Genomic DNA, 23,308 nt, shown 5'->3' with positions numbered 1-23,308 from the left:
AAGTGAGGAGAGTGAGCTCTGTGAAGGGCGAGTGACCTCATACATCACCTGGCGTGCCACTGCTCACTGGATGAAATGAGGGATTTTCTACCCACTTTTCTACTCTGCTCTTCTCCCCTCACACCCCGGCGCCTGCACGCAGACACACGCACACACGCGCACACACACACACACACACACACACACACACACACACACACACACACACACACACACACACACACACACACACACACACACACACACACACACACACACACACACACACACCCCAAGCCCTGAGAAGGTCAAACTGTACGATGGGTTACCGGCTGTTACTGTGACAGTGCTGACGTAGAGTCCATCCAGGATCCTGTACATGTACACACCCGACTTCCAATCAGCAACACACACACACACACACACACACACACACACACACACACACACACACACACACACACACACACACACATCCACACAGCTCCAACCCCCTCATTTATTCATTTTTTTTCAGCAACGCCATCCAACTGTACCTCAAATCATTCTGATAAACACAGAGATCCTCCTTTTTAACGGAAAGCGAATTTCAGCGAGCCTCGGAATGCAGATGAGTTACTTACCGGAGTCCTCATCCGATATCGGCGCCAAGCTTATTAAATGGTTTTAATTGTGAGACTGCACCGGCTCTAATTTGACAAACCGCCACTAATCACAGATGACAATGGGAGAGAGCCCGAGGCCGAAGTCACAAAAGATGAGACTGGAAGAACGGGAATTAGGACGGAGGGGCCGCAACAATTAGCGCGCACGCTTGCAGGAGTCGGGGGAGATGACAGCAGATAAATAAAAAAGAAAATAAAACTCACTCCGTCAGAAGATGCGGAAGTGAAGCCACACGTTGGGCGGGGCCAGGTCACTCGTGAGATCTCGAGCTGGTACCGCTGGACGCGGCGCGCTGTGATTAATCAATGACAGCGAACCACTAATTACGGCCCCCGATCAATTACCTCAATGCTCATTACCCAGTCACCACAGCACCTGGAGAGCGACGTGGCGCTAATGGGAACGACACACACACACGCACACGCAGACACGCACACACGCGCACACACACACACACACACACACACACACACACACACACACACACACACACACACACACACACACACACGTCGTGAGCCGATGGGGGGAGTGCATGAAGCGGAGAGAGGAAACGAGTGATAAGAGCACAGTTAATAATTCTCATATTTGTCTGCACAGATATGGGCAGATGGATGCCCGCATGCAATGTGCCCGATCTGCATGAGCAACGCGGTGACTGATCCATCACCGGTCCAATGCAGAAGATTTCGTGTTTTTGGAGGAAATGTGAGCAAACTGCCGCCTCATAGCTCGTGCCCTTTTGGCATTTTGTCCTAAAATACAACTGATTGGGTTAGAAATACTCAACAACCGCGATTACATCCTTGTCACACAGCGCCGGCTGCAGGCGGGAAATGCATAACAAAATGTCGCAAAGTAGAAGGGGCTCCTTCCAGATTCACGTGGCTCGGACTTGGTGGAAGAACCGTCAGAGATGGAAAGAATTACGGGGACATAAGAAAGATTTATGACTTTGTATCTTCAAGCTGTGTTTTCTTTTCATTCATTTCTTTCTCATCCACTCTTTTGGAGATAATATATTGTAACTCACCTCATCACCTGACTCTCAGAATGTTGATTAACAAGAAAGGAAAAGGAAGATTTATCGTTTTTGTATACGTCGAATAGTGCGACCGTGTGTGTGTGTGTGTGTGTGTGTGTGTGTTTTTGGGGGGTGTGGGGGACTGAAATCCCCACAGTGGGAAGGGACGCCCCGGCTTTCACTTTGCATTCTGTAGCCAGAGCAAAGATTAAAGCTCTTCCACCAGCAGCTCCCTAACTGAGCGCAGCCCAATTACACCTCACTGGACCTGCACCAGGGAGAGAGGGAGAGAGGAGGGGGGAGATCAAGAGTGGACAAAGGGAGAGTAAGGATGATAAGAGGATGGCAGAAAAGAGGTAGAGAGGCATCCGGGTTGCTGGGAGCGGCAGGCAACAGGATCGCCCTGCTCATTATGAGGGGAGAGACATAAGAAGGGAGGAACATTTGCACGGATGTTATAGAGCAGCCAGGAAGAGAGAGAGAGAGAGAGAGAGAGAGAGAGAGAGGGGAACATACAGCAGAAAGACATTTTTACAAAAAATGGGAAAAATCCAATGTCAAGCATCTCAGCAGGGAATCAAAGACCACATGGAGATTTTCATTCACACACTGACACACTGACACACTGACACACACACACACACACACACACACACACACACACACCCCGGTACTACCTGATGAAGACAGGAAGATGAAGACACCGAAGTCAAGAAGACGACTTCCTCTGGCAGGAGGAAGATGAGCGGGGTTAGCAGGAGGTTTTGTTGAAGATTCCTTCCTCCCTCCTCCCGGCTGCCAAGGACTGTTGAGAGTAATTATACATTTGGCGTTTGCACCTATCAAAGAGTTTGATGCACAAAACTACCCGCCATGGGGGAGTAGGGTGGCGGAGCGGTGGTGGTGGTGGGTGGAGAGGAAAGTTGGAGATGAAAGGAGGAAGAGAGATTAAACAAGTGCATTTCCACTTTTTTTTTCTCCCCCTGCCCACTCCTTTTAGCAGGTAGAGGCTTATTACACTGTATAAGGCAGAAAGGCAGGTGGAGGTAGTTGGTCTTGTGAGAGATACAGAGAGAGAGCGAAAGAGAGAGAGAGAGTTTGCATATCCATGTGCCTGCGGGCACTCGCACATACACTAGTGCACAGTATTAGAATATAAGAGTATAAATGAGTACCCGCCCCCCCCCCCCCACACCCCGCCCCGCCACCCCCAATCCCACCTCCTATGCTTCACTTGCGGGCCTTTGGTTTTGCAGCTCCAGAAAAAAAAGAAGAAAAAAAAAAAGAGACAAAGAAAAACGTTAAATAAATCAGGGCGCAAGGTTCGCCGAGCCGCGACCTTTTGGTCCATTTGCTTTGGGAGCGCTTGGAGTTTAGGCTCGGCTCAGCCTGGCCGGGCGGGGCTAAGGTGATTTTTTTAATCAGCGCTGTGTGCAGACAGCGAATGGTCGAGACCTTTCATTCAACGCCTTCATGGGACACATTCATGGGACGCCTTCATGGGACGCCTTGATGCGACGCCTTGATGCGACGCCTTGATGCGACGCCTTGATGCGACGCCTTCCTCCGAACCTTATCCAGTCCATGCTATTGTTGGAATAACATGGACTGCTTCTAAACACGTAATGTACGTTTGTTCAAAGCTGGTTCCTCATGTCTTGGGCACGGTTAATTACCATCAGGTTCGAGAAAAAGAAATGTTGATTAACTCTGACAGTGGCGGCGGGTGCTCGGCAGCTTGTGTGTTAATATAGGTCTTTGAGGTCCCCAAAACATGTTTTTGAGGTTTATTTTCAGATTATACATTGTAACATGCCTCAAAGCCATAGTGTTCCAAGACAGGCTGTTTCTGTGTGTGAGGCTTTAAATGTAAATGAGCAGCCAGGCCCCTAGTTCTGTGAGCCAATGGGGTTGGACCTTTACACCGGGTTCCGTTGTATTTAGTCTGTAAACTTTCACTGATTTCGCCTTTATCAGTCCACCAAAAATCTGTTTCAGAACAAATTTGAGGCAGGAAATAAACAATCCAGTTCCTGAATCTTCACTGATATTATATCTACAAGGCCCCATTTAAAAGTTTGTTCCCACTTTCATCGTGGCGGACCAGCGTGGAGCTTGGAGCCCCGCAAGATACGGCGGGGCTTGGGGCTGTGTTTGGTTTCATTCTATAACAAAAACGTCTGAAAATAAAACAAAATAAATACATCTATGGTTTTTGTTTGGAGAAATGTGAAGCGGATTGTGCGCTGCAGCCGACAGTCAAGTCAACCTACAGTGGACACACACGCACACACACACACACACACAGAAAGAAACACACAGCAAATACTAACATTTCCAACGTCTGCAGTTTTGTCACGGACAATTGGTATTAATTTTTCTTTCTATTGAAAGATTTGTGCTGGTCTCTGCAGCCAACAGAGCACTTCCCATGGTTAGCGCTTGGCTTTGATGCTAGTGCCTCCAGTCACGCTTCGGTTACACCCCGTCTGAGTTACTCAGACGGGGAGCGGTTCTACTGTGTCTCAATGCTACATAGTACCGAGACACAGAGCTGAACATTGAATTACTACGCTCACAAAAAACTGACTGGGTTGTCTTATTTCACATTTTCGGTGTTAGTAAGCCCATCAGAGACCCGGATGTAGGGGCACAAGCACTGAAAAAGCGACTTTTGCATCCAGTAATAGGTCCCCCTTTATAAATGCTATTGGAATTAAAGCATGTTTTTTAAGTCATCCGTGTGTGGTTGGATGTCAACGAGCGCCTTCTGCTTCTTAAAGACTTTATTGAACTCGCTTATTTAAACATGCATTCTCCCATCCACCCCTCTATGTCCTTCCTCCAATTCCATCGAGGTATTTACGGTGTATTTTCGCTCCGCGGCCCCCCCTCCCCCCACGGTCCCCCTCCCCACGGTCCCCCACCCCTGGCTCCCTCTCCTCTGGAAGGACTATAGTCGTCCCGATGCGTCCGCTTCCATCACTCTCAAGCTCCAAAGGTCTCATTACAGCGAGGCCGGAAGGGAACATTCCACTAAACAAATGAATATGACACTCGCGCCGCGTGTGCGCACGCGCAAAGACACATCACGTGAAGATGGATCATCCCGAGAACCACTGGCTTGATTATTTTGGGCCAAATAAATCCCGGTCTTCAGACAGCACCGCGCCGTAGTAGCGAAACCATACACCCGCTCCGAAAACAAACAAACGTGCGCCTATAGATAATGGCCCACCTTGTTAAGAAAAAGAATGGACGCCTGCAAATGTGTACATACACACGGCTTGGCCGCACAATAAGTCTGGCTTCATTAAAGCCAAATCTCGTCCGCTATCAGTTCACCACCGCAGAAGCTGCTTGAACCGCCGGGGAAATACAATTCAATTCCCGTTGTGTTTCGGGGGGTTATCTTAATATACAAGCTTGTCTCCACCGCGCCGGTCTGCGGTTATAAGGCGGGCAGACGCCCACAACAGCACAACATCGAACCGGCTCGTTGGCAGGACGGACTGGAGAGCACACAAAGCAATTAGCAGTTTATTTATACATGTGTAATTGTGTCCATGCGTGAGTTAACTCCCTCGTCTAATTCCTTCCCCTCCTCTGTAATTTCTCCATCCGCTGTTATTAGCGCGCGGTTCATTTCAGATTGCACCAGAGTGTGATTGCGTGCGTGCCTCGTCCCCCGGACGCCGAGGATGCGATCTGATGGGGAGGCAAAAGAATAGAACGGAAACGGGCCTCGGCCAAAAACGGCGTCGGCATTTCCACGATAAACCATCCTAATCAACGGCGGCGAACCCCTGCGTTTACCGTCGCCGTAATATGTTTTTATGTGATTTAATTCACTCCGGCGGCGCAGGGAGGAGGCGGCGGACAAGTGCAACAGACGAAAGATGGATCGCCCAGCAGTATCAAAGTCTGCTCCGTCGCGACATCTATCCTCCCAATCTCTCCTCCCTTCGCTATCCGTCAGGGCCCCGTCCCATCTCTATGACACCCTATCACTTTTCATCCTTCTATCCATCGGTTACCTCTGTCACTCCATCCTTCCAGGGGCCGTGGCCCAAGGCCAGAGTCGCAGCCTCGCCTGTCAACGGGGAAAGAAACGTTTTTAAGTGGATTACTCCGCCGCTCCTACACAAAGGCCGGAAGCTTTGCCCGAACATTTATTATTATTATTTTTTTTAACCAGGAAAACTAACAAGCTATTGGTTCGTTAGCTGTGATTTCACTTAAAAGAAAACACGGAGCGATTTGAAAACCGGAGGCAGGTTGGCGACACACTGAACGAGAATGAGAGCGGAAGGGTTGGGAGGGTGTCGCCAACCTTGGCAGGGTTTAAGATTTTTAAACCGTCCTCAGATACGTTTGTTCAACTTTGCATGTCTCTCTGGGAGAGAGAGAGAGAGAGAGAGAGAGAGAGAGAGAGAGAGAGAGAGAGAGAGACCAGCAGGCATCAATCTCCGGCCTGGCCCTGCCGCGGGCCGACAGACAGAACTCCACGCCAGCTTTACAGCACCGTCCTGCTGCGCCTCGCGCTCTCTCTCATCCCCATAAACGAGGAGTGAGTGATGGGCAGGGAGGAGGAGGGAGGATGAGGGAGGGGTGGAGGGGGTGTGGGGGTGGAGAGCCAGTGACAGACTCGTACAGCATGCATAACAACTAAGATCGCCTCCCCACATGTTACAGCACCATCCATCCTCCCACCGCCACGACTGTCTCATTTGAGGCCAATTCTCCAATACACTCAGTCACACACACACAACAACCCCCCACCCTCTCTTTCGCTCTCTCTCAGACACACACACACACACACACACACACACACACGCGCGCAAGCTTGTGTAATGTCTGCACTGACGGACCTGTTTTCAATACATTCATTTTTTCCCACTTCTAAAACGACCCCTAAATAATATGATACGTTTCATTATGATGAAGTAAACTCCAGTTTTTAAACCGTGAACTGCGCCCCTCTCGCTTCTTTCTAAAACAGGCATTGCAGCCGCGAGCTAATCATTATTCTACCGAGCGCATGCAATTTATAAGCAAAAAAGAATATGCTCACGCAACACGTACACACAAACACACAGAGGCTACTTTTGGAAAGGCACGGAAGGTTAGCTGCAGCGCGAAAGCACTTTGCTGCAAAAAAAGGAAACATTTCCCAATACCTTGAAGTTAATGTTGTGCAAGGAAGGCCACGGCTTCAGGAGTGACTGAAATGAACAAAGCCTTCATGGTTATATGGTTGATTTATTGAGAAAAAAAAAAGGCCATATGCTGAGATACAGCCCCCTCATAGAGCACGGTATGAAAGCCATGTGCACACACTGTGCTCTCCTTATTCACAGTTTAATCACGACCGTGGATATTATGACTGTTTTCCAACACCAAAGTTGAAGTGTGTTTGGCTTGATTAAGTTGTGAACATAGTGTTCGTTTTCACATGCAGAGCGATTCCCTTATAGATCTGATGTTTAGGTGATGTGTTTGTGATCATATTGTAGGCCTCGACTGGAGGTACAGTATGACGACAGCAACATTGGGCGGGTATCAAAATGTGGTCACACTCTACACTGCCTTCCAAATGCAACCTGGCAACCCAAAATCACTCAGTAAAAAGAAGAATCTTTAATTGTCACACAACACTCCAATACAACACATGCTTACACACACACACACACACACGCACATGCTTCAGATGGTGGCCGGTGAAATGGGTCCTCTGCATTTGACCCATCCTGGCTTGTCCTTCCCCCGGGGGGGGTGGGGGGGGGGGCAGCCAGGAGCAGTGGGCAGCATTCGACGACGCACCCTGGGACCTGGTTCCATATGTCCATCGCTGGTCAGACGATGATGTGTGCATGTTTTTGGCGGGGGTCCTTACTGATGTTAGGGGGAGGAAACCATGTGAGCAAGGGGAGAACATGCAAACTCCACAAGAAAGATAAAGTGCTGGTGGTGGTCCTGTTTGATATAACCTGCGCTCAGTAAACCTCTTTCTAGTGCTAACCAGAAATATGTCAGGGGAGGGTGGCGGCGGGTAAAAGTGCTTCATTTCTAAAAAATGTTCACAAATTACTCTGAATTGAAGAGGGGTCAAATATGCCAGCGCACCAACGTGAAGACATCTCATCCAAGTCCAAAGTTGACATCCAAGGTACCTGGAATTAATGCACAGTGACCCGGCCTAGACAGTGTGTATTTGGACTGTAGGGTATTGGTTGTAGCTTTCCTTTTACACAAGCTGCTCCGAACTCCTGGTCAGCGAACTTTAATATAACAAATATAACAAAAGGCACAGATGTTGACTGGCGCAGGACTAAACGAGAGGACAGTGTCAGAACTGTGTCACAAAGGCCACAGCATAAGCGCCACAAATTTTGTAATAGCGGTAACCTCTGCTGAATTGCTGAATGATTAAGTGCTCTGGCAACGCCAACATGCACTGAATGTCTGGCGGCAAGAGATGACACTTTGATGAGAAGTGATTTTCTGGGCTCAGAGACAGGCTTTTCTTAAAGCTCTTCTGGGCCCTCAGTTTCGGTCAACACAGGGAAATCCCTGTTAAAATAATGTATAAATCACAGGTCCAGCACACTCTAAAGTGTAAAGTGTAAGAAGCGCCCTGTGGAGACCATGTCCTCGATGGGGTTCATACAAAAGTCACTGGAATCAAATCTGAGGAGCAGCTTATGCGTGGACTGAACGGTACCTGTAGGAGGACATTAGGAAAAACTGTGAATTTTATTTGGGTTTTTTTTTTTATCACAGAGTCAACCCAAGGATTCGGCATCAGATTCTTTGACACTGATCAAGTATTGAGAGAACAGCGTCCGTGACTGCCGCGAACCGAGCTGCAATACTAAGTACAATGGGAAATAGCTCCAGCGTAGGTCCAACGTTCATAGGTCCAGCGCACTCTAAAGTGGTATTTAATTCCATAAGAAGCATCTAACAGAGCCCGTGACTTGGATGGGGCTCGTACAAAAGACATTGGAATCACATTTGCATTGACTGAACGGTGCAATCGCGGCAGTCGACATACGTGGTCGTGATTGCCAGATTGTGCTCCTTATTTGCAGCTTGGTGCACGGCGGTCGGCTGATGGTGTATTTGTTGACGGCAAAGATCGGGATGCAAATTGAGCACAGCTGTTGGTAAGTGAAGAATCGGTGGATACCGTCGAGCTACAAAGACGAGGGCAAGCCGCAGATTTGTTAAAATAAGCTGTATTTTATGGGTTCAGAGGGAAAACACTGTTCACAACTTGTACAGTCAGGAATGTAGTCAACAGGTGAGTAGAAACATCAACAAATTTTCAAAGTGGATTTTGTCTTATATGTAGAAATAAGTTTGACAGTTTGAACAATAAAACGTGTTCAGCTCTGTCTCACCTCGCTAAAATTCAAACTTTTTGTTTTTTCTTTTCCACAGGACCTTTTGATTGATTTGTGCTCTAGAAAAACAACACCGTACAAACACTCATGAGTCCGTGGCGATGGGAACAGCAGTCTATCTTTTTTTTTCTTTTTTCTCCTTTTGGTTGGCCGATTCTTCTGCCTGTCGACGCTTGAGCGGAATCGTATCTTTAACACACTAAACGTGATACAAGAAAAGAGACCTTTGATAGAGTTACAAAAAACAATTTGCCAAAAGAAGAGTCCGTTTACAGCGACTCCTCCCAGCCCAAAATATTTCATTTTGGCGCGGACGCGCTGGGTGAAGTCCTTCCCTTTCACTGTAACATCGCCAAAGGATCCATGGACTGCAGGGAATAGAGCGTTCAATCCATTTCTCTCCCAGAGGAGAAGGGAGAAGCCGTTTGCTGCCGCCAGCCACGACTTGACTCCAACTCCTCCTCCGTCTCTGGGGGTAAGGGGGTGGGGGATGGGGAGGGGTTGCCTCCTCACAGCATCAGTCTTGCAAGTCACTCTATATGTCCGTCTAGTGAAAGGGGTGAAGCTGCAAAGTGCCCCGCGGCCGAGCAGCCCGGGCTCGCGAGCGGTCGGGTCTTGGCGTCTCTGTCTGGGTTCGGAGGGAGGGAAAGCAGTGAGAGGCCGCCGGTACAGCAGGATTGAAGAAGGGAGCGCAGCGAGGGGGAGCTGAGCTGGGCGTGGACGGGGGCGTTCCCCCCTACAGTCCTACTAGGACTGTTTGAGGCGCTTCCTGGGGGGTCCCAGGAAGGGGCAGTGGGCCGAGGCCAGCGAGCGGTAGGCCTCCGCCACCAGGTGGGGGTGAGAGGACACCATGGACCTCCACCCCGACGTCTCCATGACGTCGGCGGCGTGGCTGAGAGAGAGAAGGGACAGGGAGAGCGAGGAAGAAAGACGGAGGAGAAATTAAGAAAATCATTTAAGAAAAAAACATGTGCAGAGTGACGAAACCCAAAAGAAGCAGCGCCTGAGCTCCGCATGATTGGACTTCTCCAACAGATGTGAGTTTATACAAAGTCAGCTTGTGACAGGCCCCCTCCCCCACCTTCCCAGCACACACCTCCACACACACACACACACACACACACACACACACACACACACACACACACGTCCGCCACCAGCCCCCCTCAGGGCGCTCTGCTGCCTTATCACGCACCGCTGTGTGGCCTTCAATGACATTTGTCAGGTTTTACTGTGAATTAATAAACAACAGTCTGTGTGTGTGTGTGTGTGTGTGTGTGTGTGTGTGTGTGTGTGTGTGTGTGTGTGTCTGCCCGGCTGACTGCCTGTGCACCCATGCTGGAGTCTTAACCTTAGCGCAGGGTGTTTGTCTGACCTCCAGCCGACCTCTGAACCCTCCCCCCCTGCCGGGAAACGTGACCACGCTGCCCCCTCTAATGGATGCTGAACCCGGCCTGAGGGAACGGGCCAGGAAAGGGCAGTGGGAGAGCCCCCTCAGCAGGACGCAAGCCTGCTCCTGGGGTGGGGTGGAGGGATGGACGGATGGGTGGGGTGGAGAAGGTGAAGGAGAAAGGAGCGAGTAGCAAGGAGGCTAATAGGCGTAATGGGATGGCAATGGAAGGGTCAAAAGGAGGGAAAGAGGGATGGAGCAACCGGAGGACTGCGAGCCGCCGCGGTGTCGGAGGGATGACTGTTATTGGTTCCTCTCTGTCGTTTGGCGGCCGTGTTCGTCCTGGATATTGATTTTTGTTTTGTTGCTCTTGTTGCCGTCGATGGGGTCCAGGGGAGGAGGGCTGATAACGCTCCGCCGGCCCAGATTCCCCCGTGGCCAATTTTCCGACCACAACAACAACACTGTCGCAAATTAAACTGTCATAACGCCCATAACCGCAATTAATGACAGGGATTAGGGGCAGAAATCTGCATCGCTGAACACCTTAGGCACACACAAGCTCTTAAGTGGCAAACGGGAGAGATGGAGATAGAGGAGGAGGAGGGAGGGAGGGAGGATGTGAGAGAGGGATTCTGAGGAAGGTAGGGAGCGGGAGAGACAGAGAGAGAGAGAGAGAGAGAGAGAGAGAGAGAGAGAGAGAGAGAGAGAGAGAGAGAGATGAGGAGAAACAAAAGAGCCGCAAGAGATGAAGTGAAACAGCGAAGAGAAGGGGGAAACTGCGCTGTGCGGCAACGCTGAAGGGCGCGGCACAGGACGGCGAAAATGCTGTTGGGAGTACCGGGACAAAAAGAGACAAAGACGAAGACAGACAGACAGAGAGAGAGAGAGAGAGAGAGAGAGGGAGGGAGGGAAAGAGAGGGGGCTCCGCTTTACACTGGGCGTGGGCCAACTGGATCAGTCACGTGAATAGTGCGTCGCTGTTTGAGGGACTCCATCTTAGCCGCGTGACGCCGCCCACCACATGATTAACACCAGCCAGAGGAGCCTTATTGCTAAATGGCCCAATATGATAAGGAAGCAAAATGATCTGATGTGTATATGAAATTAAATTTCCACAGGCGACTGAATTGCTCCCATTGAAAAATAATGACTGGCTCTGAAAACTGTGCATGTTTTTGTTAGAGTGTGTGTGTGTGTGTGTGTGTGTGTGTGTGTGTGTGTGTGTGTGTGTGTGTGTGTGTGCTTTTGAAAAGAAAAAACTGTGGCGTGACGGATGGCGCATGTGAACGCGTATAACTCACTAGTTGATGAAGTCCACGGCCTGCGTCTTGAGCTGCTCGGCGCTGTGGAGGTCGGCCAGGATGAGGATCTCTGCAGCATTCTCCACCGACAGGCCGCTGCACAGGGCGTCCTCACACATCACCTTCAGCCTCTCCAGAGCGTACTGACGGAGTGAGTGAGCGAGAGAGCGACAGAGAGAGAGAGAGACTACTTAAAGTCCCGGTAAAGTGAATTCAGTGACGTGCTTACATTTGTTTACAAACACATTATTCGTGCTCGAAAGTAATTGCTCAAAACATGTGAAAAATGTGAACGATGTAGTGATTGAATCGTAGGGTTAGACCGTTAAACTGTTTCTCACCATTTTTGTGGTCCGGATTTTTTGGAGCGGGGCTAAATCAGGGTTGGATGACACACGGTGGACTGACTTTTCATGGCCCCTCCCCTAACACTATATGGACGCTGGGTCAGAACCAGAGCGTCAGCGGTGAAATAAGCTAAGCTAACAGCCCCGATCTCCGCCCCAATATCCGAGAGCAAGAGTTGAACGAGGAAGTAAATGCCAATAAACGGCTCCACATATTAGAAAATAATCACTCTGCAGATCTTCATAAGGCTGGTTTGAACCTCCATAATGCAATGCAATGCAGACTACAAATACATGTGTACACGAGAGTCCTTATAAATTGAACAACGGGTACTCCGATACTATACATACATATGGCGAGCATTGTTAAATCTTGGAACATGAATTAACCACCACGTAGCATCATTACACGCTACCTCAAGTCTCTAAGATGAGGATTTATGAAATCTACGTATCAGCATGTTAGCCTGTGCATACAGTTTGCCACATTGTCGCTAGATATCTCCATCGTCTGTTAAATCATCTGTGATACAATGGCCGAGTTATTTAATGTCATTACACACGAGGGAGGTTGATAATAATAATGACTATACAGTATACACTATATAACTGTAATTATTAACAGTGTAACCGTGTCGTCAATAAGAGTTTTGACCGATTAATACTATCAGCTAAACAGTTAAAAATACATAAGATATATATATATATTAAAAAAAGAATAAGAAAAAAATGTTTGTTGCATGGTAAAAAAAAAAAGGCTATACAATCTATTTCTTAAATAAAACTCAAGAGGGCGACACGTGCAACCACATATGACTTTTATTTCAGGTACATAAGAGGAATGCTTTAATTATAATAAACGTTTTAAAATTAATCAACAGTATGTGAATGGATTATATATTATTTAAAGTAATGCAATCGTTTTTCCCCAAACCTAATTGTACCCGCTATTATTTTAATATTAGTTATATAGGTATATATATATATATATATATTTTTTTTTTTTCATTATTAGTATTCTAATATTATTATTTATTATTGTATTTTACCCTCTAGTTAAACTGTGATTACACTATACGACTACTGATATTCAAATCGAGTGCTTATGCCCATCCCTAACATCGTCAACAAGGGGGAATATTGCCATTATCACGATATGATTTTTTTATATTCATCCATTCTAAGTAGTACTTTTAAATTTTATCTGATTACGATTAATGAGGGTTGGCTATCGGTCAGAAAATAATTCTAAATTAGCATCCCTTTTACACATCTTAAGAGAATTATCACACCCCAAAAGGAAAGATTAGGAGAAATACTGATTTCCTGTCCTCTACATCTAATAATGATGACATTTCTCTTTTCTTGATCTGATGTCAAATTCTTCGCCCCGCAGGGAGCGCATCTGAAATAACGGCTGTTTGTATACAAGAGCATCTGGATAGAACTGACAGTTATGGAAAGTAAGCGAGGAAAGATGAGATCCGATGTGAGCCTCTTTCTGTCTCCATCTTCCTCCCGAGAGGTGATGGAGGATTCAGAGTACTGTGTTATTTTGATCGGCGTGTCACTGTAGGTCACTTTGAACATGCAGATCAGCGTGCTGAAGCTCCAATTGGGCCTGAAACGTTGAATCCAACTGTGCTGCAACCTCACAGGTTCTGTTGGAACCCGAACCGACCCTGAACTTGAGCCCGATCTTAGAAATTCATCAACAACAAGGACGCGGCCCGTTCACTCATTAAACTGTGACCATCGTCATTAGATTTTAATCATCTGCAATCAAAATTGCAAAATCATCAATATCAATGAAATCCACGCAAAAGTCAACCAAAGTTAAAGGGAAATGCTGCAATTTTTTGACCTACAGGTTATTTTTTCGAACAATGGGAATCAATCAGGATCTTTTAAATTCATCCAGTCTGAAAAAATACCTCCATAAAAATAAGGCAAAAAAAAAAAAAGAAGGGAATTTTCCTTTAAGTTTAAATTCCACTGTAACAAATCAATCAATCCGTCACAGCATTCAGACAAAAAAACAGTTCCTAGCATTAATAACCGTCACACGCCGATACGTTCCAATTCCGTTGAGAATCTGCGGCTTCAAACAAGCCGCAGTTTCCAGATAAATTCATATCAAGCTTTGTGTGACGTCCTGAACCATTTCCTAAAGTTGGCCTGACGACGCGAACTGAAGCTCTCAGGCCTGCGTTGCACCGCCTCCTGCGCTTCCATTCATCATGCCGCTAACATGTCACACGCCTGACGTGTGACATGTGAATGTCCATTAAAGGTTAATAAAAGTAGAAAGAAATATAAAATATGAAGTCTGGATGTGAAATTTAAACTTGACCCAGAACCCAACGCACATGCACGCACACGCACACGCACACACACACACACACACACACACACACACACACACACACACACACACACTTGCAGACTGTACCTTGTCGGCAGCAGCCAACAGGTCGTCAGCCATCTTGTCGAGGTTGGGGGCCTTTCCTGTGTAGATGAAACACATCATCTCTTTGAAGACGTCTGGCTCCACATCATTTATTTCCACGCGGTTCTGAACGAGACGAGAGGAGAGGGGAGAAAACACACAGGTTGTCAAAGAATAAAGGAGAGAGAGGAAGAAAGAGTGACGCTTTGACGCTCCTTCAAACCCGCAGCGCACGGCGGAGGAGCGCAGTTTGTTTTTCCTTTAAAAGGATTGTATACCCACACCTGCCTGATCTCGCTCACTTTGTTTAGCCCGCGTGCACAGATGCACACGGGGACGGCCAGACGGCCAGTGAAATAAAATAAAAGCACACCAAGATGAAGAAAAAAAGCCTTGACGAGTCCGGTCACGTTTGGGTAAAATTGAAAAACGACATCGTCCACTTTTTTTTTTCCCCTCTCATTTTTTTTTCTTTCCCTGGCCAATTCCTGAAATTAATCCTGAACAATCATTCCTTGACAGAGCCTGCGGCCATCGCAAAGCACACTTTATCGGTTGTCAGCACGGTAATGGTAACCTGACCCGTTCCCTCCGCTCCGAGCGGCAGAACAAAGCAGTAAACCAATTATAGCAGTGCTTTATCGTCGCCACGGCGACCAGCAGCGTTTCAGCAGGGTCAGGCTGAGTGTACCAACAGATTAGTGCATTCATGTCGAGTCTAACTCCTCAACAAGAAGACGCACTCACACGCCCGCCCGCCCGCCCGCCCGCCCGCCCACCCACCCACACACCCACACACACACACACACACACACACACACACAAACACACACACACACACACACACACACACACACACACACACACACACACACACACACACACACACACACACACACACACAGGGAGCCAGCTTGGCTGCATTTCGGGGGCCAAAGGGCTAACAGTCAAACACAGAGTACCACCGTGAACAAATACCAAGAAAAAAATTCCCAGCAACACTAAGTGATGAGTCACCCGGACAAACGCACACACAGACACATACAGTATATACTACAAAAACACACTCACAGACACACACACAGGCAGAAATAAAAACACAGCGACTCGGGCTGGGTATGATTTGCAAAAAAAAGAGTTGATACGAGTCATGGTGCTTGGAGTACGAAACAGGCTCTTGAACAGTTTAGATCTTTTTTTGTTTAAAATCGATATATAGCTTTTAAATAAAAAACAAACCTTAACAAACACAAAATGATGACACATGTTGATTGTAACTGTAAAATTAGTATTGTTACATTTTGAAATACTTGAATGTCTATATTTTGAAGCAATGTTTTCATATTCAGTTATCTTAAGTTTCATATTTCAATATCAAATTTCAACTCATTGTGCTTTACAGAATGTAGAAATAATAGTTATACAAAAAATAAAAAAGGACTACAAAACAACTATAGATAACAACAACATAATAATACAATAATAATAACAACAACAACAACAACAAAAACAATAATTATTTGTAAAGACTGCTTAAAAAGTTTCAAAGGTTACTTTGAATGGAAGTTACATTTGTTGCATCTAGCCTCTATTTAAAATAAAGTTAAGCGTAAATTTTGATATCGATATCTTTCACCAAAAATATGACTCATATGGCTCCTAATTAACAAGCATTTGAGAATGGCCATTTAGTTCCTTATGGACAAGTAACAGAATCTTAAAATCAATCCTTGATCACACAGGTAGTCGGTGCCATGATTTGAGAACAGATTTTGTCAGCATCGAATTTCAATACCCAGCCCTAACCGACGCACGCGCACGCACGCACGCACGCACGCACGCAGAAACATTTTTGTCTCACTGTCAAGTTGGTTGTGGAGGAAGAGCCCCTTCACGGCCAAAGCATCCCCGCTGGCCACACAGGAGCATGCTGGGAGAATTTCAAACACACCGGTGGGACGAACGTACGCTCGACCAGTTCTCAACCGTGTCTACCCTTTGCTAGATAGCCGAGCCAGGCTAGATAGGTGTGTGCTTCGATATATGTAAACAAACCCCCCCCAAAAAAAACATTGATGGGAGCGGGTTTGGATGATGACAGGAACAAGTCAGGATGAGCCTTCCATAGTTACAACGCATCATCCATTAAAGTTTCCCTTTATGAGGCCATTGGTCTGTGGAGTGGCCCTATCTGTTTTGACACTGCTGTGCGGGGACCGGACTCCACCGCTCCACGAAAGCAGCAATTAAGATGCGTTTCCTTGCTCCGTGCGTAATTTCACCGCGCAAGCATCAATATTCCACCAACGCGCTGGCTAAATCACCGCGGTTTCAGTCTCCCGCCCCCTCCCACTGTCCGAGAACGCTCACGCTCAAACACACCCAGCTCTGCACACAAACACACTGTAATAACACATTTCATACTAATTCCACATTTTGTAATAATGTGCTACATTTTGTTAAAAACATATTGAATACAATACGTTTCGGCGTAATTTCTAAAACTTATCTCCTGATGGTTATTACATATTGCAGGTGTTTTTAAGTTATTATAATGAAGACATAATAATTCAATGCATTTCTTAAAAACACAAAATTGCAGTCTGCATTAAGATTAGGTTTCACACTTTGACGTAACCCCGTAATAACTACATTTTAATATCTAACCTGTAATACCTAAGTAATAACCATTGCATTATGTAATAGGTTATTATAAAATGCGGGCGTTAATACACAATAAAGGTCAAATATATTGCATTTTGATAAATTATTACACAAAGTGGTCTTACATAATGCAGACTTGCCAACCTTGGAAAAATATTTTGAGTATAACAATAGTGTAACAGGGAGTCTCCGTGGTGTTTGAGTTACTGCAGCTAAATGACTCCATCAGTTATTCACACCGTAGCTGTCTCATAACGAGGATAATTTACTCATAGTATGCAAGATACTACGGCTAACTATATACAGTATACAAACTCATCCCATTTGGAACACCTTGAAATGCATCATCTGGTAGTAACCAAACATGTTTAACAACTACAGATGTATCTATTGCAATTTTCTTGGCCGATTCCTATTCCAGATTTTTTTTTAAAGTCTGACCTGCAGATTCTGATTTCCGATCTGCTGTACGTCGATGACAAATACATCCCGTAATCTGATCACGCTCACGTGATAGGACAGCTGAACATATGGATTACACTGCAATTTTCAGTTACCACAATAGTGAGATTGCTGATTTTGACACTGTTTATTATTGTTTATCATTCACTATGGAACAATAATAGAACATGAAAGTGCAAATATAAATTAATATTATATTTATATGGTACTTTGCAAATAAACTGCAATCATTACAAAAAAAATTGAAAATAAAATAAATGGCCGACTCCTCTCACCTTCGTTGACTGGAACTTCACCATGCGTTAAACCAAGTGAATCAAATGTTGTTTTACTGAGTGACTCCTCAAAAAAGAGTCAAACTTTTCATCCCGAGTGGAGCTCCGCTGTGACAGTGATAGATGCAGTCTGCACGATGTTATCAGGCGATAAATTGATCTAATCTTCTTTGTTTACCTTGAAGTACCTCCAAACAGCCGACATTTTCTTTCTTTCGCTCTTTTTTGTTACATTACGTTGGTAGCGGGTTTGAGTATTGGAGCATTTTAAGGAGTACAGTACATGAGCACAGTATAGGGCGTGTAAATCTGACCGGCACAGAATCAGATATATCTGACACCGATCGGCCTTGAAAACCGGCCAATTCCCGTCACCGGCCGATTGATCGGTGCATCTCACGTTTTATTTGTTAACATTTTTACGGCCACATTTTTGTGCTTTATTATAACTCTCCCAATTTCGCATTTTACCTCAGAAATGCAGAGTTACACCTCGTGGATAATAAAGAACCGCTCAGTGGATGTTGAGTGAGAGGAGAGGGAGGGCTTACAGAACCACAGGTCGTAGCATCTGGTCCAATACTAGGGATGTAGTTTCAATATCCAATAAATGTACGGCATTGTTTTGTGTTGATTGATTGATTGATTTCCGTCATTAAATTCCAATTATATATATATATATATGTATATACACACACACACACACACACACACACACACACACACACACACACACACACACACACACACACACACACACACACACACACACACACACACACACACACACACAGTATATCTCATTTTTTTGGATAGTTTCAGCTGGCATTTAGTACCTGCGTATTTTGACTGAGAATTGCGTAGTTGGTACACAAAATGCTTGCAGGTTGGCAGGTCTGCATAATGCATTGTTGAAGACACATACACACAGGAATAATGAAGAGCATCTGCAAAGTTCAAAATAAACACACAAACAGAAACTCAGTATGCACACACTTACGATCGAAAACACACTGACACAAACTGGTTTTCAACAGATGAGCGTGATGTGACGCAACGCAGAGCAAGAGAGAATCCACAACATAGTCGCCAATGTGGGGAACAAAGAAGAAACCACAGCCATGTCGAGAGCTCCACTCACCTTTTTACTCTCCTCCATCTCGTGCTCAAACATGGCACTGAACACGGGCGAGCGAGCTGGGGAGGGAGGGAGAAAGAGAGAGAGAGAGAGAGAGAGAGAGAGAGAGAGAGAGAGGGAGAGAGAGAATGAGCCATTGTCTTTCCCGGGGTGTTTATTCACATCGAGGTCTCTGGTTTTCTGTAAACAGTCCACCACAGAGCACAGTGCAAAAGAAGGTGGAAGAATGACAGTGATGGCAGTAAGAGGAGAGCAGTGAGGGAAATACCCTTTGAACGCGGTCAAGTGGCCCCCTGTCGACAGGCTGTGACCAAGACCTCTGCAGCTTGTTTTCCCAGCATCCTCGCTGCTCTGCTGGCTGACTGAATACCATAACAGGCCGCATGATATCTACGTAGTCGTGTCTTGGGTGGTTACATGGGTCTAATGTAGCTTTGCCAACACTAAAGTACTGAAAAAAATAAGTGAATTCCTCATGGGTAAACAAAGATGTCTATATACAAAAAATATTGTCTTTATTGTTTTTATATTGTCTATTGTCCATTTCTATATTAATTTATCTATCTCTTTATGAAAATACTTCTTTCTTTCTATTTGCCACTGAATGCTGAAGGGGCGGCTGTCAATCAAATGTATGTCACGGTGTCACCTAATCTGCGTCGGTTAATCTAGATTGAGTGCTTTGAGTAGGTATTAATTTGATTATTTGGGTTATGCTGTGCTCAACCGTTCAGCAGTGAATACTCCTCTGCAAGCAGCAGGAAACAGATGGCCAATGTCATGGACGGTCAAACCTGCTAATAAACATCCGTCCATGTCTTCCAAGGCCACGGGAGTGAGACGGGCACTACCAACAGCGGCAACATGAACTGGCCTTTTAAGTGACGGACGCCAAGTTCCAAGTTTTAGAAAAACTTGAGAGGCTTGCCAGTTAGCCACTTAAGAGTTGGTGTAGCAATGACTGAAGTGTCCAACAGTGTCTCACCTCAATCTCATTTCTATATTTCTATATTTCCATAAGCCATGAGCCATGAGCTTTACATCTTTGGGTAACTATATGTATACAAGAGCAATCAAAGCAGAGCAATCAGAGCAAGCAAATGAAAGAGGAAAGCAGGGAAAAAAGAAGTCCCATAACATAATGGTACAGGTTTCACCACAAATTGAAACCTGACTTTTATAACATTTTGTGTTCATTTTGGGGACAAAAGTGCATGTGAAACATCTGTCAGCAATATACTCACCACAACGGAAATTTGATAAAAGTGAACTCACAACACAAATTAGAGAGTACAGGCCACTTTAAAACAGATGAGTGATCTGTTTTATCAAACACAATATAAAACAGGATATTCAGCAGAGACGTCAGATCCTGTTGTTTGTACAAAAAACAAATGTCTGAAGCTAATAGTTATTTGGTCAAGACTAAGATGAAAACCCAAATATTGACAATGGATGATAGATAGGAGGGATAAGAGTGAGTTTTGTTGTACTTTGTTGACAAAAATAACATTCAGTTGTTTGAACGCTTATTGACTTGGTGTACAGTATGAAGGTGCATTTCCATTCATTTTATTTTTGTCACTGCTGACAAAATTATGTCAGTGATGAGTTTTACTTTCTTCCTTTAATTTCTGGCGGGTGAACCGTTCCCTATGAATACCTTTTAAGTGGTAGTATTTGATGTTATTAAGCTGCAAGTTATGAGTCATAACAGCTCATGTCCGAGTGATCTTTCAAGTCAACATTTGGGACTGGACTCTGACTGCAGCCCACACCTGCTGCGTGTGCATTTATGTTTTGTGGCATTTCTGTGCTGCACACATGAACACACATGGAATACAGAGAAAGATCTGTACAATCTGTATGTGAGGCAGGTGGCAAGGACACACCCCACACACACACACACACACACACACACACACACACACACACACACACACACACACACACACACACAGATCGAGATGGAAAACACACCCCTTCGCAAAACTATTTTAAGTCATTATTAAATGATACTCCTAAATTTAGACAAAATTTGGGGAAGTCAGTGTGGAAGACTGACACTCCTCGCTTCAGTATCGGCTGTGTCTAGTTGAGTTGACTGGCCAATCACAGCAGCTTGGAAGTTTTCTTATGTGTCTGTCTGTCTTTCAGTGAGGGGGATCCATGGGCAGGGAGGGCGGGAGGGTGAGGGTGCGCTCCGAAACCAGGCATGCCACGACTGACACCAGGGAAAAGAGCCCGTTGCTGTGTCTGTTTTATGTTAACCTTTATTATTACCTCCACACTGGAGCACATTCTGTTCAGCCATGGCTAACAACGGCGGTGTGCTGGCAAACCTCCAGCCGAACCTGTTTCTCTCTCCGTCCTTCCACCTGAACCTTGGTAGCAAGCCTGCTACAATATCATTATTATTTTTATTGATCACTAATCGTGAGTTACTAATGATGGAAGGATATACAGTTATGTAGCAATACACAACATTAGCCCTCTTTATTACAAACTATTGAAGGTTCGTCTTCTTAAAATCAAGGGTGTAACCACAAAATGTTGAGGTGAGACGCCCCCCTCCTTCCCCCCACCTCTCTAAATTGGGGACAAAGCAGTGCTGGGTGGGCGCAGCCACATTCCAGTGAGCTCATACTGCAGCAAAGCCAGGAGGAAGGGAGCGGGAGCCGAGTGGACCATAGTGTTTTAAAGATCACATGGTCAATAAGGACCCAATTTAAGCAGCTTCTAGTCGGCCCGGTGCTGCTCTCTCCACTCCTTTTGATCCCCCTCCGTCCATTTCCATGGCGATTACTGGCTGGCAGAGTTGTCAGGACCATTGCAGGGAGGGAGAATAATAAGGAAAATGGTGGTGGGGGGGGTATCACCTGGTTCAGGTAGTGTAGAGGGACACACGCACGCACGCACGCACGCACGCACGCACGCACGCACGCACGCACGCACGCACGCACACGCACACACACACACACACACACACACACACACACACACACACACACACACACAGACACACTCTGTACGAGCGGGATGGAGAGAGTGCTATGGAGAAAGGGAGGGAAGAAGAGGGAGAAGATCCCAAAGCACAGTGGCACATAATTAAAATTGCTCCTCTCCCTCTCACACACACACACACACACACACACACACACACACACACACACACACACACACACACACACACACACACACACACACACACACACACACACACACACACACACACACACACACACACACTTCAACAGATCCAATAATTAACTGCCTCTCCTGGGCTTCGCAGAGACACTCAGTTTGCCCGTTTCCCAAAGTTTTGCCAACAGAATTATGGCTGTCCTCAACAAGTCGTTCCCGGTGTGTCACTGGTGTGTGTGTGTGTGTGTGTGTGTGTGTGTGTGTGTGTGTGTGTGTGTGTGTGTGTGTGTGTGTGTGTCTTGGGATGTACAACTGTGTTTTTAGTATTTTTTTGTTGTTCAAACATCAGTAGCATTTTTTTTTCAAACAAAATTAATATTGCCTACTTGTGTAGAAAAGCCTTGAGTGTGATGAGTCGGAACGCTTGTTTTTATTGTTAATATTTACTCAAATAAACAGTTTTGTTTTTTTTCCCTCCCCCCCGTAACTGCTGACCGACCACCCACCATCTAGACATTTATTTGAGACATCATGGACATATTGGTATTAGATAATGTCTATGGGTAGAAATATGTATCAGTAGAAACTGAATTTGAATCTTTATATTTTAATTAGAATTGCTCAAATTGAATAACTGCATTAAAAAAATGAATTTTGATCACGTCATTTGAATTTGTTTGGTTTAACTTGAATATTTGCATTGGATAAAGGGAATCTGACTAGCATAATTTGAAATTAATTTATTAGTTTGGAACTGAATTCCAATAAACGTGAAACCCAATGTTATGAAATTAAATGAATTAGCTCTGAAACTGTTTTTGATACTCACTGAAGTCATTCATTCCTCACGATTCTAATTCTGTTCTCGCAATTCAATTTCAGTTTACTGAGACACACATCCGGGTCATTGAGGAGGAGCGATCTAGTGCCGATTCACACACTTTTTGAACGGCTCTGTTTCTGGAAGTGAATTTCCCGTCAGTGGAGTGAATTCATTCACTCCACTGACTCCACTTTCAGAAAATCATTCTATAAAGAGTTTTAAGCCTGAAGCCGA

The 23,308-nt window shown here is 45.6% G+C and overlaps 1 protein-coding gene across 1 annotated transcript in view; it reads right to left on the bottom strand.

Moving 5' to 3' along the window:
* Positions 1 to 8,933: 8,933 nt before the first annotated feature.
* Positions 8,934 to 23,308, bottom strand: part of spop (speckle type BTB/POZ protein) — a 62,377-nt gene continuing 48,002 nt past the window's right edge. The window contains exons 6-9 of the mRNA XM_080009404.1: positions 19,111 to 19,166; positions 14,572 to 14,694; positions 11,773 to 11,915; positions 8,934 to 9,970 (exon numbers count right to left, since the gene is read on the bottom strand). Coding sequence (XP_079865530.1) covers positions 9,826 to 9,970; positions 11,773 to 11,915; positions 14,572 to 14,694; positions 19,111 to 19,166 — 467 coding nt within the window. The 3' untranslated portion in view covers positions 8,934 to 9,825. The remainder of the gene's footprint in view (positions 9,971 to 11,772; positions 11,916 to 14,571; positions 14,695 to 19,110; positions 19,167 to 23,308) is intronic.

Source organism: Zeus faber (assembly GCF_960531495.2).
Source record: "Zeus faber genome assembly, chromosome: 11".
NCBI lineage: Eukaryota > Metazoa > Chordata > Actinopteri > Zeiformes > Zeidae > Zeus > Zeus faber.
Note: the sequence above shows the minus strand (reverse complement) of the source record. Positions and strands in the feature narration are given on the sequence as shown.